At 36.4% G+C, this 20,266-nt stretch overlaps 1 protein-coding gene across 1 annotated transcript in view; it reads left to right on the top strand.

The window, feature by feature from the left end:
* NAA16 (N-alpha-acetyltransferase 16, NatA auxiliary subunit) overlaps positions 1-20,266 on the top strand; it is a 59,200-nt gene that overhangs the window by 14,710 nt on the left and 24,224 nt on the right. Inside the window, exons 6-8 of the mRNA XM_009812694.2 lie at positions 1,118-1,237; positions 3,376-3,471; positions 7,152-7,258. Coding sequence (XP_009810996.2) covers positions 1,118-1,237; positions 3,376-3,471; positions 7,152-7,258 — 323 coding nt within the window. The remainder of the gene's footprint in view (positions 1-1,117; positions 1,238-3,375; positions 3,472-7,151; positions 7,259-20,266) is intronic.

The following is a 20,266-nucleotide window of genomic DNA, read 5'->3' as shown; positions in this document are numbered from 1 at the left end:
CTTCAGTGAATACTGAGGTTGACTTTTTTGATTAAAAACAATGCACAGTTGTTTTGTGGATTTGAAGTACTGAGTTCTGAATACATGCAATTATATAGTGTAATAGTATGTGTTCTTCAGCTGTTCCTTGCTTGCACAATAGTGGTGGGTTGACCCTGGCCAGCAGGTAATCCCCCCACAGCTGCTCACTCACTTCCCTGGCCTCCCTCATCAGGACAGGGGAGAGAATAGGAAGAGTAAAACCAAGACAACTCATGCATTGAGATAAAGCTATCTAAGTGAAGGACAGGGGAAGGAAAAAAAACAACCCAGATGCCCAAGTGGTGCAAAGGCAATTACTTGCCACTTCCCAGAAGCAGACTAATGCTCAGCTAGTCTCCAAGCAATGGCCACCTACCCAAACACTCCTTCCCCTCAATCTTTATTACTAAGCATGACACTATATAACATGAAGTATCTCTTGGGCCAGTGTGGGTCAGCTGTCGAGGTTGTGTCTGCTCCCAACTTACTCCTTGCTGGCCTCCTTGCTGGGTGGCACAGTGGGGGTAAAAAGAAAGCCTTGATGCTCTACAAGTTCTGTTTAGCAGTAGCAAAAACATTGGTGTGTTACCAATGTTTAATCACAAATCCCAAAACACAGCACTGTGTAGCCTGCTGTGAAGAAAATTAGTTTCATGCAAGCCACACCTGGTAAAACAACTTACGTAGTAGCAAACCAGTGTGATTAACTGGTTGAAAACTGGTTAGCTGGTGTGAAAACTATAGGTGTAGTGAAGTAAACAGCCTGGTAAGAACTGATGTAGTCATGTGTTGGAGTCCTGCAAGGAAGAGTCGCTTGTTTCTTTGATAATCCCAATAGCTATTTTAAATACTCAGATACAGACATTCAAATAATCTTTGTTTTCACAGGTGTTGAATACTCCAAACTGTGAGCTATGTGTGGTAGCTTCAAGTGGTACTTGTAATATACAGTAAATGCCTTTGGAAAAATAAAGCCTCTTTTTAACTGTCTACATATGATTCAGCCCAATTTTATGTATCTAGTTTTATAAACTTTACTCCCAAGCCATCAGTGTGTTCTCATGTAATTCACAGTTCTTTACTGCATTGTTTTTAGGAGAGATGTTACTGAAGTTGGGAAGACTGAAAGAAGCTGGTGAAGTATACAAAGAGTTAATTGAGCGCAACGCAGAAAACTGGTATTATTATGAAGGCTTGGAAAAGGCCCTGCAACCTAGTAAGTTAAGATACGCAGATACATGGAAAATACGGGTGATACAGGATATACTTAAAACTCCTGTTTGATATGTTACTGGTTTAGATTAAAAAGGTTTAGTTGGCAGAAAATTATGTACCTTCTAATCTTGAGTATGATATAGTTGTGTTTATCCATTTTGAAAATGTTCACTGAAAAACTTGTATGCATGAAACAACAGCAAGTCTTTCTCTTCTTGGAGCTAAAGGTGGCATTTGCTAATGTGGTTACAGGAAGAACACTTCCTTGCCACGCATGAACTTGGAAACCAAATTGCAATTCATTCCTGTCTAGTAGTTGATTGTCAGACTACTATCATACACCACAACATAAAATTGTCACTCTGAAACTTGTTTACACAGTAACTCTTTCTATGGGCATGTAGAAGAATACTCAAATACGTATTTCAGACAGCCTTTTAAAGATAGGCCATCTGAAAAAAATTCTTTTTTTTAAGCTGACTGTTCTTTGGAGGAAAAGGTGATAAATGTTATAAAAATCTTTGTTATTCCAATGCTAGTTCACATTACTGCTGTTCTGTCTTTCCAGGAAAATAACTAGTTGTTGTTTTAAATTACAATATTGCAACAATTTATACTATAGTAAGTGTTTTTCAGTGGTAACTTTCCCAAGTGTTTACCTTTAAACAGGAATGGTTTCCCTGTATTTTAGTCTTCACTAGTTAGTGGAAGTTTTATTGGCGTTATTCTGATGACATCATAAATCATAAGCCCACAAGGATAAATTATTTGTAAATATCACAGCTGCATTATATTTCTCAACCAGCTTTCTTCTAGAAAGTTTTACAGTTAGGTTTCATAAGGTCTGGGAATATGACTTGTGATTGGGAAATGAAAATGATTTCATTTTTTACATCTACAGAGAGTAGTGTTGCCCTTTGAATGGTTTTCCTAGTGTATCCATAGAGTTGAACATCATGATTATTGTCTCAGAAAATAAATTACCAAAAAACTTGATTATTCTGTTTGATATAATAAATATGTCGATGAAAATGTGTAGTTCTTAACAAAGAATGAATCCAGTAGTTTATTTGGCATATTAAAATCCTATGTAGATTAAAACTGTACCAATTTATAAAACTAATAATGCTACTTTATTTTTTAGGTGGTCTTAGGACTATTTCCTCCCCCATGGTAAGTTCTGGAGCTCCAACTTGTGACTTCAATTAGGGCCTTTATATGCTTTAGTTCCAATCCAAACATTATTTTAGTATAACTTTTAGAACTCTACATTTCTTGGAGCCACTGGGTAACATATTCCCCCCCCTTCCCCAACATCTGAGCTCAGTGACAAGATAAATTGTTTTCCTTATGAAAGGAAAACAGATACATTTATTAAATATCTATTGTGTCATAGACTTGATCTGTACATTCAGTTTTATTTAAATTGCTTGATGAATTTAATATTTAAGCAAAAATGATTTTAATTGTGTGAAAATAGCATTTCAAAGCAACAGAGTAGTTTTATTTAAGTTCTAACCACATTGGAGCTCCAAAGCATATTATGGGGGAAAGGGGAGGAGTGGGAAGAAAAATCTCTAAGTAGCTTTATTTTTGTTAAATGTCAAGGTATAAAGAGTTCTGGTGCTTGTACTTACACTGGCAGTGTTGTGCCTGTTTTTGCTGCTACCAGAGGACCTGTAAAAAAGGCATGCTTATGTAGTGTGCTGTTTGTATACCTATGATGTAGAAATGCAATATATTTCTCCGAATGCTTTAAGTATGTCTGCAATGGTTGCATAGTGAAAAAACCAGTTAATAGGAGCTATGAATGTCAAACCACTGTGAATGGGTCTGCACAGCGTGTAACTGAAAGAAACCAAACTCTAGTACTGTATGATTGAATGTGCAAGGTAATTGTCCTGTTTGCAGTTAATCCTTACAGTGATTAATGCTGGTAGTTGCATATTGTACATACAGGGTGCTTCCAATACAGTTTTACATGCTAATGTTTATGATTAACAGGAAAAAAATAGCTTGAAATGTTTAAATTGTTCCAAATACAAACTGTATGAGAAGTCTAGCTCAATCAATTCTCAACACTGGAAAACATTTAGAAGAATAGATTTTAATCTGTTACTTATCTATTACTGATAATAGGCACTTTAGAAGAGAGGCTTCAGATTTATGAAGAAGTTAGTAAAAGACATCCCAGAGCAGTTTCACCTAGAAGATTACCTTTAAACTTTGTTTCAGGTAACATGTTGCATATCTGTTACATAATAGCTTTTTATTTGTTTTTTTAAGTTTTTATCAGGCTGTTGAATGGGCATTTAATACCTATTTGTGCATTTAATACCTATTTATTTGTACATGTGCACAAATCTCTTGAAATAGACAAAATTATTTGTTATGTTTTAGAAGTTGATAGAAAAAGTTCATGTGCTCTAATATGGTGATATGAGCTATGTAATGTCTGTATTAATAAAACTACAGTGCAGAATGGTATATAGATTGTAGGAATTCTTGTACGTTTTTCTGCATCATGCAAGGTAAGAATCATAAGTTAAAAGGTATAGGGTATAAGAACATTTGAATTAAAGGTATAGGGGTGTATATGTATCTTTAATATACGTGTATATAAGCTAATTTATAAACACTGAAACCAGGTGTAAATGATGCATATAACATTAACAATAGCATAGGACTGATGAATTTCCTAACAGTTTTTGTATTGTACAGTAAACACCAAATCTCTTTTTGACTGGATATCTTATTGGGTGTACAACACTTTGTTGAAGAACCATTAGAACTTAAATCTACAGCATAAACTAACTTTGTGCTGATAACTTAATAGGAACAAAAAGCAGGTCTACATTGTTATGTAGCACAAATTATTTTATTTCAAATTTTACAGCTAAGTTCTTTCAGTGACTCTGTCCTTTCAAAGGTTGTTTTGAAATACAGTGCACAAATATCCTCAGTTCTAGAGGGAATATGTATATACTTTTTAAAACAGAAAGCTATGATCTTCCAAAATGGAAGGAAAGAGGCTAAATGAAATGGTAGATCCCATAAAAACACACACTTGGTATGTAGCTGTCTAACTGCTGTAACTCCAGTAGAAAACTTTTGGAAAGAAATATAAAGTACCAAAGTTAAATATCAAATGCCATGGAATTTAAGTTCAGCTGCAAATACCCAACATATCTGCTCATGCTTTTTGTGAGATTAGTTTTTAGTTTGGCTCATTTACTGAGCACTGCATTTGTTGTACCTTTGAATGCTGCAGAGCATAGCTAGTCCACTTTTCTGTTGTTGCTTGGGAGTCGGAATGTGCACATATCTTTCCTGTGTAAAATCACAAGATTTTAACTGCTTCATAAGAGATTTAGCCCTGCAGTTAACACTTGTGCCTTACTTAATCCCAGATATTTCAGTTTCTTTGAAGATACAATGGCAAATTTTAAGACAGTTCAGCTAAATTTGAAAAGCTAGGTGACAAGTAATTGTTTTTCTCCTGTAATAAAATGTCATGGTAATACATAGCAAACAAGAAAATAACCTGCAAAATGCTTTTCTATATCTTTTTAATAATAGCATGTTTTGCTGTTGACTTCATTTCACTGTATGTTTTGTACTAGGTTACCTTATATCTGTCAGTGTAGTTTCACAGCTAATATTTGTTTAAATAGAAATATGTTTGGTAATAAGGATTAGTTGTTCCTAATTTAGCAATAGTCTAAATGAAAGCAAAATTCATTATTAAATCAATTGAGAAAAATCTTTCAGTACGCTACTTTCTGCAGTGTTTCATAACAAATAAGAGTTTTCCTAAATGGAAACTTCTGTTTCTGTTAATCTGTTAAGCTTGTATCAGTTATGGATGTCTAAGACTTTTGATCCTCTCAAAATTAATCTACTTACTACATGATTTCTTGTGTTTATAAGTACAGCAGGTAAGAATTCTTGTTGGCAAAAGTTACTAGTGAGAATGTGAAGGTGTAGAAACAAACTTTTTTGCAGAAATGTATTTGCAAATTTCAAGAGGATAGACTTTTTGGTTAAATGAGGTTGCTGTTCCAGTGTGGTCACTGACCAGTTGCTTGCAACCAATGCTGGTTGATTCAGAACTGGCTTAAAATACTCTTAAAAAGCAGGCTTGTATTAAAAGGGCAGTCCTTCTCAGACCTTGCCATGCATTGCATCTTAATAACCTTGTATTTGATACGAATCAGCTCCTTGATCCAGCTGGAAACCACCTTTATGGAGGAAGGCTGTTAAATTAATTTTCAGACTGATCAAGGGTGGGGGGGTTGGAGTCTGGCCATCCAGTGTTTGATTTGTTTATGCTGCTGTGGATTCACTGTTCCTGTGGTCAGGTCTTTTCTGTGCCTCAGACTACATTTTGAGCTTGGCTTTGTCATAGGTGGGTGCCTAGCTGTGTGTTCTGCATTTTTCAGACTTTGTTTTAAAGCTGTTCTGCGTTCCATTAAGTACATATTTATTTATAGAAACTTGAATCTTGCTTTCTTAAATTCTGAATTACAGTTCTTCCATCAAGAATATAAATTACAATAATTAAACAGAAGAAATTGAGAAACTGAGATGGATTTTTTGTCAAGTAGGGGAGTTTCTCGTAGTGTAAGAAAACAAGTTTTAATCAACCTGTAATAAAGCATGTGCTTATAGCCCAGTCTTGGATCCCCATGTAGTAGAAGTTTCTATATACAGCAGTTTTAGTACAGTGAGGCCAGAACATAAGTTACTTTTATTAGTCTCTAACAGTTCTGATAACAGTAAGCGTAGGACAATTAAGAATTGGTGCAGGTACATAAAAATGTTATATACAGACCATTAGTATCTTCGTTTTCTGAATATCTATAAAACAGCCTGATAATCAAATTTGTAATGTTGTCTTAAGGAATTGAAGTTTATTTCAACAGTTTTATGTGTGTATGTTAGCATTATGTGAAGTCTATGACTCCTTGTTTAAACAGAAGTCCACAACAGAGCAGGAAGTAAAGTGTAGCAACTCCATCCCTATGCAAAGCAAACAAAACCAATAAAAAACTTTAAAAAACCCCACAAACAACAAACCAAAACCAAAATTGAAACAACTGAAAACAACAACTTTTCATCATAGCAATGAAAACATGAAAGCCAGCTATTTTCCTGTCTGGATATCTTTTGAAGTCCTGGTTTGGTTTTTTTTGGAAACAGCATTTCTCAGAAAGGTGTCATACTGCAAGTGTACTGTAATTTTTAGCTGAAAACATAATTAAATCAGATTTTTAGCTTTTGGCCAGTATATTTTGATAAAGATGATTCTGATATGCTGCTTATCCTTCTGAAACCCAGTCTTCTATTCTGTTTCTGATTCCAGAAACAATCATATTATCATCGGAAGTCATGTCCTACTCACAAAAAATAGGACTAGAAGAGAGGTAGAGGGTTCATTTCATCCATACTTCTTCCTCAAAGCAGGATAATTTATATCTGCAGTATTCCTAGCACACATTTGTCTAACTTAATCATAAAAACTTGCAATGATGGAGTTTTTACAAGATCTCCAAGGTAATCCATTCCAGTGCTTAGTTATTCTTACCATTATAATTTTTCCAATGTTTGTTTAAGTGGCCCTTGCTACATCCTCTGTAGCCAGCATGTAATACTTACTACTTAATAGATTTTACAGGTTTGAGGACTGTTACCATGTCTTTGTTTGCAGTCTCCTGAACACTAGCAACTTAAGCATTTTACTCTGATCTTTTTTATCCAGACCGTATTTGCATCGTATTCTTAAATAACAGGAAAGATTAAAAACCTTTAATTGCAGTTTCTCAGTTACTCTATTATCCAGAGTTGCACAGCAATTGGTGCTTATATAACACTTCCAATCACCGACATGTAACCAAATACACTTTTGTTTTTAGGTGAAAAATTTAGAGAACTAATGGATAAGTTCCTGAAGGTTAACTTCAGTAAAGGCTGCCCACCCTTGTTTACCACTTTGAAATCATTATATTACAATCCAGAAAAGGTAAAATTTAGTATTTATTTGGTTTTAATGATGTCTTCTGTATTGAATTTCTAGTAGACTGTCTAACTGTTTTTACATAGATTTTCCTGTAACTTACCAATAACTGTTGCTGAACATTTTTCTCCTTAATGTGGTATTTTGTCATATGTGAGTGATCATTTGATGATGCTTGATATGTGTGTGAAACTTCACTTCTGTAGACAGTTCATGTCAAAATGATTGAAGTTCGATTGGTGCAGAATGCACTGAAGTTCTTAGAGATAACGAAAAACTTCATTTTTCTATACTTGGAGTGCAAGTGTGTCAGGATGCTTTCAACTTATGGTTTATGATGTCACCAGAAGTCATGATTTTAAAATGTCAGAGATGGCTGTTGTTCTACATACGTTCTGAATTGCATGAATACATTAGTATTTACCACAAAGGCTTATTTCCCATTTCAGTCTTTAGCTAAAACTTCAGTATTTAATTTTTGTACTTCTAAACTCTCCCTGTTTTGGCAAAATTGTGTCACATAACTATTGTTTCAAATGTAGTTCCTCGTTCCAAGCTTGTCAGTAAGGTATAGTAAAAATAAATTTTCAAACTAAAGCATGTTACTAAAACGTGTAGAAAATAAAATAAAGGTCAGTCTATTCACATGTTTCTATCTTTGCTACAAGCAATAAAACTCTGGGCATTCTAATCCATTCATGTCTAGGTAAGAAGAGGTTTTTGTAACTGGAAAAAACCCTAAATACATGATGCAGACTTTCAACCGGCAGTGGATATTCCTTTAATTGGACTAAAGTTGTTATTCTTTCTAAGAGTCTCTTTGCTAGTTGTCCTAACAAGAAATTTTCAATACACTTCTTTTAGGAGAATGTAATCTGTACTGTGCCTCCATGGTTGACATAATTTTAGTAAATTCTGATATCATTTATATTACAAGCTTTTCTACAATGCCTATTGCTAATGCATACTTTTCAATGTAAACTTTTGAAACTGGACTGAAATTTTTTAAATGATGATACATTGACTATCTAGACAGAAGTACAGTCAGCACTGTGAAAGTTTTACCTCTACTATTTGAACTAGGAAAATTTAGAAGCTAAAAGACACATATAAACTCACTTGGTGTGTGAAAAGATTTTTAGCACTTAATTGTTTTTTGCATGATATGTTAAAAAAAAAAAAAATGAGGACTACCATGTTTTGGGGCAGACTTATCCAGAAAGGTGCCTTGTTGCTAGTTACATTTGTTGTATCAAGTCAGTGCTGTTTGGAACTGCCAGCTTAATCCTAAAAAGCAATTAACATCAAGAGCCTCACAATTTCCAAATATGCTTGATTTGTTTGTGCTGTTAACTTCTGCAAAAGCATTTTCCTCTTCTTGTCCTTCTGTTACCAAGACAGGGTCTCTTCCACACTTCACTTGGTTGGGTTTTCATGTAACTATAGTGTAACAGAAGGATCTTTGAAACTAAGAGAAACTTTCATTTTAGTCTCTGACACTTAATTTTAGAATTGCTAGAATTTAGGGGTTAGGGGGCAGAAAACTGTAGCAAATTAATGTGTGCTGCACCTTTCAGGAAAATGTTGTATTTCAGTATCGAACTTGTCTAAGTCGGTGCTTAATACTAGCTTCTCACATAAATTACTGGTATATTTTGACTGCAAATAGAAAGAATTGTAGTTAGGATCATGTTATGCCTGCTAGAAAATACCTAGCAAATTACTGAGTTCTCTACAAGTTGGGAATTAATAGTTCCCCATTTATTTCTTTGGAAACAGGTGTAATTTGGTGTAGTCAACTGCAGTTGCACTTTGAAGTGGCATAGATATGAGGATTTTATGAAAGAGTTGGTATTTAAGCCTAGAAAGTTCCTACTTTTTAGAACACCAGGTAGGTCCAGGATCTTTCATAAACCATGGTTTTGGGGGAAAAAGGTGAAATAAGCAGTAATTATATTAATAGAAGTTTTCTATTTGTATGTACTTAACTCAGATTAAAAAAATAGTGCTGCAATATTTTATATGTAGGAAAGGAAAATGTGAATTAATTCAGTACATGCAAGATTACAGAGGAGTAGTGGGGGAAAATATAGCTTTACTTGCTCAGTGAAGATAAGGATTATATTTCTCAGTAACATTTTGGTGTTACGAACACCTTGTACACCTGAGTGGGGAGACCAAAAGGTAATGTAAACAGTAGCTGGTTCTAGAGGAAAAAATATTGATGTCTCCCCTTTGTTTGGGGAGGGCAAGGGTAAAAAAGGTGTTCATATAGAAGGCAAATGTTGGTCAAACATGTTCAGGAAAACGTTGTTTGTTATCTAATTGATATAAATTGGTATTTCATATTAAATGTTTTAAATAAAAATTGCTGTCATATTTTGATTTAAAACCAGATTCTAGCCTACTAACACTTGTTAACGGTTTTGGGTGAAATCTAGCTGCAAAGCTTTAGGACTTGCCCAGATCAAAGCCAAGACTACTCAGGTAGGTTTTAGAACCTCTTCAGTACTTACTCTGCTTAGAAGGGCTCCAAATACCAAGGTTATAGTTTGGAAGTTATGCTTTTTATTCCGATACAGACATTGTTGTGACAAAGATCTAAACCAGATTTGCTGTACTTGTGGAAGTAACATCAGAAAATAAGGTGGGAAAAATTCTGATTTTTGGTCTGTTTAAGGAGTTGAAGTTCATCTGTGTTTTATGATGATCAACTAGCAGTATTTTAGTATGGTAGCATTCCCTTGATCAAAGACCCTTTAGGCAATTAAGGAGTTTAAAAGGTAAATTGCTCAACAAATAAGGAATCAAATCCACCAAGAATACAGTGGAGTAATTTTTAATTTACAAGTTGGCCAAACATAAATTTAACTTCTTTAAACTACAGTTATTTTTGTTCTGAGAATTGTTTGACAAAAATCTTTTCTGGTACTGTTTTTATGTATTTGTTACACTCTGAGTTGTTTTAGGGAGACTAGAAGTATCTGTTATTTGACTGAATTTCTTGTGGTGTTGTTTGAAATCTTATTGAGACCTCATTGGAGATCAGTAAGGATCCTGAAGACAGAGAAGGTAGTCCCTTTGTTTTAACATTTCTAGGAATAGGAAAAAACCATAGAATTATCTTTGCATAGTGTATCATAAAGGGTATATTGTGCTCCTGTACATTCCTGCTTTCAGATAATTTCAGTGTATTTGATTAAATCAAAAAAGTATAGTTCTTGTATGCTAAGCATAACTTTTTTTGACAAAATAAAAAATTTGGCATGCCTGTCATCCAATAAAAACGTGGCTGAAGTAGTTACCTTTAGCTCTGTTTTCTTGTTTCTATTTTTTTGGGGGGGTAGGTGAATTATTTCAGGTGAATGTGTGTTCAGATTTTGAAAATTCTGAGTTTGGCTGTTTGTTCCCAAATTCCCTGGAATATGTTTTTAACAGTCAAGGAATGATACTAAGTTCCAGATTCAGGCATCTGAATTTAGGTCAGTGGACATAGAGGACTGTTCAGCTCACTACCATATGTGGTTTCCTACATAGGATCATTTATCAAGGCTCCTTTTGACTGTGCTAGGTAGATCTGATAGATCTGTCTTGATTGTAGAGGGAGCACAGGCACCTGTATCATGGTTATCTAAGTATAGGTGTCTGAACCTGAAGGTGCCTGCTGTCTGTCCCATCTGTTTCACTGGGATGTGTTGGTAACTGTTTATATTTGTTCCCAAAGTATCAATTATATGAGTACTTCATATCTATGAAACTAATATTGAGTAAGCTTTATCAGTTGCTTCTAGAAAGAATTAATGAATGTCCCACCAAAAACCAAAACTGAAATAACTGAAGTGCGAACTGGGTGTAGGGGATGTCACCTTTTCAGCTACCTAATTAAGATTTGTTTGCATACTTGTGCGAATATTAAGTGGAGGCAGGTGTGGAGTGCAACTGGTACTTCATCACTTCACTAAAGAATATACTTTGGTTAAGGAGGAAAGATGTTTTTAATCTTCCTTTACACTTAAAGTAGAACTACTGGTTAAGATCATTCAGGTGAAGTCACAGAAGGGTACTGTAAGTTTGTTTATGAAAAAAAAGATCCTAAGGTTATTGGTGGAAGAGACTTTCTTTGAGTAACCAAAGGCATGAGGATCTGAAATCTGTTCAGTAAAGAAAGATTGCATATAGCTTTGTTGTATTTTGGTGTTATCAAAGACTACTTTTGAGGTAAAATCTTCCCTAACAAGTAAGTCTCTAATGAGTTAAAGTATACTTTGTTATGCAATCTGTCTTCCCTAAAACTCTGGAGCAGAAAAAAATCATTGATGTGTTGGCCTTCTGTTCAGTTTGCAATGTGCAGAGGTTTATATTTGGCTGCACAACTGGGTTGAAAAGGTAACTGTTCAAGATCTGCTAACTGCTTGAAACTTGGACACTTAAGAAAGTAACAGAGATGGTATGGTGAAACCTGGGATAAGCAGGTAGCTAGCTGAATGTTTTATCAGTCTCAGCAATATTATTTGTTACCATCTAGGAGTGACTTGTTAACCCACTGAGATTTGAGATAATTATGTTTCAGAGGTACTTGAGGCAGGCTTTAAGATAACTCTGGAAGCTGATGGAGAGGGGAAGAAAGTGTTAAGCTTGCTTTGCTGTAAATTACTGTAAGCCCTTCTGCAACAAGATGCAGTTGCCGATTCTGTGGTCCTTCACTGCTTTGCAAGCAGTGATCTGACAAATGTTTTTCTCCCTAGTTTTAGAAGGGAGTTATCCAATAAATTGTTAAATCATTCAAAGTTCTTCAAATGAGGTTGTAATTCTTAAGGTTTTGTGCTGCTCTGCTAGTCTGGTAAGTAGCATCTGAACTGTCCTTTGACTGTTTCTTCCTCTTTGTCAAGCCAGCTAGACTGGAGGAGATACAAGTAGTAGGGACTGAAGGGTGAGAAGCTTGAAGAAACGGAGCCAACAATTGTCTTTTGCCTAGAAACTGTACTGCCATTTAAACTTGATCAAATGTGTTGTGCTGTGGATAGAGCTTTTAATTATTAAAATACTGTATAATTAAGAAATCACGCCAGATGTTCAGTATCCTGAGTGCACTTCTATATCATGCTGTAGCATAAAATTACTCTAATATTGAAATAAGAAAAAAGAGGGGTCATTGAATTGCAGGAGGAAATGTTGGACAAAGGCCAGCTGAAAAGCAAATGTTTGTTTTTATCATTTTCTATAATATTGGCAACTGATCTTTTTACAGGTAATGTGGCTAGGTAATGGTTGGATATGTTATGTAAAGAGTTCAACTTTTCTCAAGTGATAATTGTTATCTGCAAACAGGGAGCATAATACCGAAGGCATGCACTAATCACTTCCTAACTTGCTACGCTGGTACACAGCCAGATTCTGTGTCTTTACAACTGAAGAAAAGATCAATTAGAGGGTGATAGAGACTGTCAGGCTGAGTCTTACTGTGTTTTCCAGAGTGTCTCGTTCAAAACAAGTTTGTAATACTATATAGACTATGTTCAGTGCTACATCATTGCTGATAGTCATAGATCACCTTTTAACTACGACATAGTAGAGGAATCATTTGATGAAAAAATGTCTGGATGGCTTTGTTCTCATTTTAAAAAAACATTTTAGTAAGAATAATGTTCATCACTGTATGTTTGTTTCAGATGACTCTTGAAGTAGCCACTGTATGTTGTGAAGAAATTGGTCACGTCTTCCTTCTATTCATTGTATGGCAGCCTCTAGGGAATGCTGTAAATACAGCTTGGGGCTTTTTAAATGTGAAAGCTCTTGGTCACGATGAAGTGAGTGTGGTTACATAAAAGACAAAGTTCACAAATGTAAAAAGTACTGTACCAGGTTCTACTTACCTGTTAGGGTTGGAAAGGAAATGGCTGGTCTGAACAAGAGCCGAGACCTTCCTATACAGGTTACTACTGTAAAGGAACAGACCTGCTTTCTGAGCTCAATATTTATGTTTTCAGCTGATCTTGTAGTGTCTTGTAAGGGCGGTGTGTTTGACTTGGTGTGTCAATTAGCTAACTTCTGGGTTGCTGAAACAGCTAGCAGACTCTTAAATACCACTTAGGAACTCTTCTCATATGGAACAAGTGCTGGGAAATAGCTTTACATGTAGCAAAGCACTAACAAGCAAAATGCAAAAAAAGTAATCTTTTCAGAAAATTAGGTTTACCCATTTTCCTGCATAAATTGTTACTATAGCTGTGTGTGTTGGATTGAGTTGATAACAATTTCATTAGTGTGTATCGAAGCAGATTTTACTAAAGTACGGATAAAAAGAATACTCTTGATGGTTTTGTGGTGTGTTTTTTAGGTGGTTGCTATCTGTTTTTCAGAAATAATTTGCTGTTTTCTGTCAAAAATAGAAAATTCAGTCTTCAGAACAAGTTTTAATTAATCAAATTTTAATTAGTCATCTACATTAATGTATGGCTGCTAAATTGAAGGGAGAAACTAAGATGGGAAAATACGTGTATAGACCTGAAGTGTTTCTATAATTTGTTGAATGTTGTTTCATGTATTAGAACAAATGCTAGCAACTTCTGGTTCTTTTCTTCAAGAATGTCTGATATTTTAAAATAGCTTTTAGAATATCAAAGTGTTACAAGATTCCACAGTAAACACATGTGCCTTGGCTAGGAGGTCAGTCGCCTTCTCAAATACCAGCCTGTGCCTGTTTGTACGATTCCTCTTGAAACACGCTTGGTTCTGGCTATTGTTCAAGACACCAAGAGGGAACCCTGTGAATGTCCTACTGCTCTGCAAAACTCTTAAGTTCGTTCCATGTTTGTTTCTTGGGACTTTTTCCCCCAATGTTAACTTCATTTTGTGACAGAAATTATCCAAATAGAATAATTCTGGGGGAAGAGTTACGTAGGAAGGGAAGGTACTCTGTGCTAAACACCATCATGGTGGTAATAACACTAAATCCGCAGTTTAAGCTGGACCCTTCATGCATTGAATCTGTGCTTTTATTAGGCAGATACAGCAGATGCCTTGTCTTCCTGGGAGGAAGACATGTCCCAAGCAGGTACTTAGTAGGTTTTTTCCTTCTCAACCTGCATCTTCCTGCATCCACTAGGACCAAGACAAACATTGGATATGGTGATACTTTTTATTCTGGTCTTCTAGGTATCATTCACTCTGATAGGACACTCCTTAGATCAGAAGGAAACTTGAAGTAAGGCATCTGCATATATTCTGTAATTGACTGTGTGCAACAAATGGCAGTGGATTGCTCAACTAATGCCTAGTTGGTGCCCTTAGTGCTGTCTTGATGATATTTCTGTCTGTTCTCTTATGTGTCCAAGACTGGATTCCTGTTATATATCGAGCAAAAGCAGAAGATGTCAATGAAGTCACTGACAACTGATAACTTTCACTGTTGTGCTAAAAAACCCACAAACCTTTTCATGAGGCAGAATCCAGAGAAATTCAGAGCACCTTTCATGATAATGCTTTTAATCATCTTTCTGAATGAGATTCTCATTTCAAGCTCAACACTTGTGGTAAATCTTAACGCCTTCTGCGAGTTGCTGATAAAAATAGCAAGTTCAGTATACCAAGGCAATAGAGAACGTACACCACTTCTGTGACTTTTATTTTATTTTTTTGGGCCTATGGGTGTCACTTTAATTGCTTTCTTAAATACATATATCTCAGTAGAGGAGGATCAGGTTACAGAACTTTTAAACAGATTGGATGTGCATATGCCCATTGGATCTGATGGGATGCATCCACAACTGCTGAGGGAGCTGGACAGTGTCACTGCACTGCCACTCAATCTTTGAAGGGTCATCATGATGGGTGGAGTTTCTTGAGGACTGGAGGAAAGCAACTGTCACTTCTGTTTTCAAGAAGTACAAAAAGGAGGATCTGAGGAGCTGTGGGCCAGTCAGCTTAATTTCAATCCTTGTGAAGCTGATGAAGCAAATAATCCTGGAAACTGTTACCAAACACATCAAGGACAAAGTGTGGCTGGGAGTAGGTAGGATGGATTAATGAAAGGGAAATCATGCCTGGCTAACTTGATAGCCTTCTATGACAAAATGACTACCTCCAGTGGACAAGGGGAAAGTGGCTGATACTGTTTATCTTGACTTTAACAAGGCTTTTGACACTGTCTCCTGTAATACAGGCAAACTTTAAGTACAACTGACTACACAGAAAGGTGGACTGAAAACTGGCTGAACTGCCAGGTTCAGTGTTGTGATAAGCAGCATGAAGTCCAGTTACTGTCCCCAGGTGGTTAGCACTGGGGCCTGTAGTATGTAATGTCTTCGTTAATGACTTGGTTGATGGGGCAGAGTGTACTCCTCAACAACCTCACAGATGATGCAAAACTGGGAGGAGTGGCTGATGCACAAGAGGATTGTGCTGTCATTCAGAGATCTTGATGGGCTGAAGAAATGGGCTGAAGAAAGGAAGTTTAACAAAGGGAAATCCTGCACCTTAGGAGGAATAACTTCATGTTCTAGTATAGGCTGGGGACTGACCAGCTGGAAAATGGCTTTGCAGAAAAGGACCTGGGGGTTCTGGTAGACAGCTAACTGAACATGAGCCACCAATGGGTCTGGAGTGTCTGGCATGAGGAGAGGCTGAGAGGTAGGGTTGTTGAGCCTGGAGAAAGTTGGGTGGGTTCTTACATGTATACCTGTCTGAAGGCAAGAGTGAAAAAAGACAGCCAGCTGCCTGTCATTGGTGCCCAGTGAACAGACCAAGGTATTATGTGCACAATTTAAAATATAAGAGAATATTAGAGCAAAAGAGAAGACACTTCCATCATGGGCATTGTTAAACATGAGAACAGATTGTTCAGAAAGGTAGTGGAGTCATCCTTGGAGACAGTCAAAATGTGACTGGACATGGTCAGGAGTAACCTGCTTCAGCTGACCTTGTTCTGTAAAGGGGGGTTGGACTAGGCGGTCTGTAGATGTCTCTTCCAACCCTAATGATTCTGTGATAGTATCTTACTGGGTTTCACCTTCAAGTCTAGGATCAGCTTGCAGCCATTGACTTGCTAGCTAGCAAGCTGGTCTGCAACTGGTACTTCAGTACTGGAACAAGTGCAATTTATGCAAGTCTGGGAACACTAAGATCCTATAGCAAACAGTGCAGAAAAGCACAATAAAGACAGATGTGCCTATACACGTGAGTGCCTATATGCAGAAGCACCGAGATCCCTAATCCAGATACTGTGATTGGAATCTTTAGTTGTAATTTTTATGTTTGCCAGCATAGCCCTCCTAATAAATTCCTAGAATTTCTTACTTTTCCCTTCTCAGACCATTCAGAAAGGGAATTGTCTCAGAATCTGCCTTTTAGAAATGGATTAACTTCAAAACACAACTGCAGACTTGCCTGAGTACTAGGTTAAATGTAACTACATGCATGGTTCACCACATGTCAAGGGAAGCATTTATAATGGCTGCTTCAGGGTAGGCACTTGCCAAAAGAGCAGGTTGTTTATTCAAGAGTAAAATGAGGTTAGGCTGAGGATGCTATCTATAGATATGAAGGGATATAATAATTGTTTCAGTACAGTCCTCCATCCATTATTCTTGATTTTGGAGCTCTCAGTGGCACATACAGAGGGATGCCATATTTCTGCGATGTTCTACGGTGCAAATGTAATAGTTGTGCATTTGGTGTTTTGTCAGTGATCACTACTCTTAGTCTCAAGTAAAGAGAGAGAGCTGTGTGAAGAATACTTCCAACTTACTAGAAATCAGCAGTCACTTGGCCAAGCTGTTGATGTAGATATTCACTGAGGTTGAGCTTGCCCTCATCTAGTTGGTGAAGGAAGAGTGGAAGAAGAGGTACTGATAAAATTCTATTAAAGTCATAACTGCATCCAGATTATTTCTCAGGTCAGATAACTCATGTTCACCTTGAGTAGTTGCCTGCTGATGGAGACAGTTTGTTCCAGCAAACCTGCTGATGTTCGTAATGTTATACAGCAGGGACTATTGGTGTGGCACTGCAGTGGGGTCTGTGTGCTGTGCTACTACTCATGACTTCCTATGTTAATGCGCAACTGTTGACAGGTGATCAGTGGAGCTGTTGTCTTCAATGCTTGATAAATGTGATATGCTAGGCTTTAAATGAGGTGCTGTATTTTGGAGATCAGTTTTTAATGAATGATAACTTAAACTCACTATCCCAAGTACCTGTTGCTTTCCTGTACTCTACAGTGACAACTGCAATGGCATACATTTAAAGAGAAAAGGGCCTTTTACCCTAAAATAGCCTGCTCTATGAGAGGTGATAACACAGGTTTCATGATCTGTTGACTTCATCTTGGAGTTTTAATTTATATAATTTCTGTGCCAGAAAAGTTTATGATCTTTGTATTCTCTGTGTGTTGAAGGTGAGAATAACAGGCACAGAATTTGTGGGACTCAAGCAGATGCTGCTGCTCAGGGAACTGATTCATAAGTGTGTGTGTCATGCAATTCAGAATGGGTTATTGAAGGGCCCTGACTTATGGACGGAGTGATTAACATTCCCAATTGTCCATTCCACCCTTGTCCTTCAGTTGCCACTTGCTGAAGAAACAGTACAGGTGTTTGAATACCAGTTTCTGAATCTGTACAGCTTTAAATTAGTACTATTTTTTGGTTTTTAATATGTTGTGCTATTTAGCTAAAAGTGCAGCTGCTCAACAAACCATTTCCGTAGTGGCAATCTCTAAAAGAGGGTTGGATTGAACATGTGAAAATAAAAAACACTAGCTGTCCTCATTTGAAAAATCCACCCACATCATTTAGAAAGAATTCAAATGCTATGAGAGAGGTGCTTGTGTGTAGTGGGGCCAATGTTGATAGTGTCTTTTGAAGAACTGTAGTTATTTCTGGGAGAAGTAGTTTCTTTTACTGAAGAACATTATTTAAAACATGTGCTTCCCGTACTGCCTTTGGGGATTTACTCACTTGATTTTCTTGATCTTGACGTAAAATACTGAACTAATCCATCATTAATTTATAAGCATAATGTGGAGGTAACTTGAATTTTAAAGTGAATTTGTTGTCTTTGTTACTTTTAACCGTGGACTAAGTAGTAAGAATTGTAGGTGACTTACTAAAATGAGTTAATTCTAAGCAAGTGAGATATGTGGGAGGATAGCAGGGGAGGCTATAATAAAAGGGCAGCTTCATCCTACATAAGGAAAATTGTAGATTTGTGATTTGGGGTTTTTTACTAACAAGGTGTCCTGCTTTCCTCTAGAACTTTTGAAATATTGTCTAAACAAAACAAGGCTTTAAAAAATGTGAATATAGTGGAATTTTTTACTTCGGGTTGATACTTCTAAAAGAGTATGAAAAGTTTAATTTTGATTTGTGGAGCCTTTTGGAATAACCACTTAAAGTCACTGCCATGTGAATGAAAGGTTTTGAAATGTGACTGTATATATGTTTTATTTACATGATAAGACATGGAGCATTTATAAGGAAAATGTCTCAACACAATACAGCCTGTGTGTACGTGAGATACTTTGATACAGGTGTCTTAATCCTTTTCTCTGGTATAGGAGACTGCTGGGATCTTCCTCTTCTATGTTACAAGTGGGTTTTATAGTTTTTATTCTTTGCTTAGTGCTTGAGATTCTGAAGTTTGTGATTATTAAAAAAATTCAATAAGCTGCCATGCTATATAGCAAGCTTTTTAAATTAAAGGTTTAGCATTACAAAAAACTCAATGAGAATGGTTGCTTTGCTGATATCCATTTTTTTGGGGGGGTTCTTCTAGATTCTAAATAGCAAATATACTTGGATATTTAAACTAAATTTTTCATGTTGATATCTTTGTACTTGAATGAAATTAACACAGCTGGTACAATACATAGTCTGTTGGGAAGAAACTGTAGTCTTTTTGGCATATTCAAGAAGCAAAAACTTGTGTTTAGGAGTGCCACAGCATTATTAAGAGTTTTGTTGTTCATGCAAAGTTACTGTTTAGGGTGAATGTACCTGTGGCTCTTGGCAGAATGCTTCTGCTGGAAGCTAATAACCTGAAGTACAAGCAATTGCATGGGATATAGAAATTTTCTCATTCAGTAAGCTGCTGTCCAGGTGTATTAGAAATAACTGTGAACAGCCTTACTTGTTACTGTTCCTCACAAGAGAGGGCTTTTGAAATGCTACCTCCACTTCCCCCAGAAAAGTTCTTCTTGTACTTGAGCGATATTCAGAAGTACTCTTTGGTATCCCATACATGCTGGTCTCTATATTCATGAGATAAAAGTCCAAAGAGTGAAGATCTTAAATTAGTCAACATCAAGGTTTGCGTCGATTGTGTTGCAGGTGCGTTGGTTGATTCCATTGAAGCTCGACATTAGTGCACATGTGCCCTTTTTCTGAGTAACTAAAAACATGGAGACTGTGAGGAAATACTGGATGAGAGAAAATGTCTGGCTGGAAGAAACATCAGAAACAACAGTCTCAAAAAAAAGGTGTAAGACTGTCTACACAGGAAGGTAGGCTGTCTCCAGTGAAGATCTTTCTTTAACCCTTTCAGGAAAAGAAGGCATTTTCCCTCCTTGATGTGGAAAGCTAAAGGAATTTAAAGCAAGTTGCAACTGTTTTTTTTGTAGTTAGATTCCTTCTGTGAACTATTGGTTGATTACATAAGGAAGTGAAAAACATTAGTTCCACTAGGAATCTCTCTACATTTCAAGAAGAAATAACTCTGTAAGATCAGCAAAGGACAGCCTTTTGTTCATACTCACTCTGTCAGTTCAAGTTTTAAAAAGTAGTATCTCCGAGTTAAAATTTCAGGAGGGGGAATATGGTAAGTGGACTTGCTCAGGATCTGGTTAACAACTGGTACATTCATAGCAAGAGATAGCATTTCTGCTATATAACCATATCTTAAGGAGGAGTAAGGACACTTTAAAAAAAGTGGAGGAAGGAGAAGGATGAAACGTCATTGTAGGTACTGCCAGGATAGGATGCTTCCACTCTGTAATGAGAATGGGTAGTGTAAAACATG

Source organism: Gavia stellata, chromosome 1 (assembly GCF_030936135.1).
Source record: "Gavia stellata isolate bGavSte3 chromosome 1, bGavSte3.hap2, whole genome shotgun sequence".
NCBI lineage: Eukaryota > Metazoa > Chordata > Aves > Gaviiformes > Gaviidae > Gavia > Gavia stellata.
This window is presented reverse-complemented; position numbering and strand designations above follow the sequence as displayed.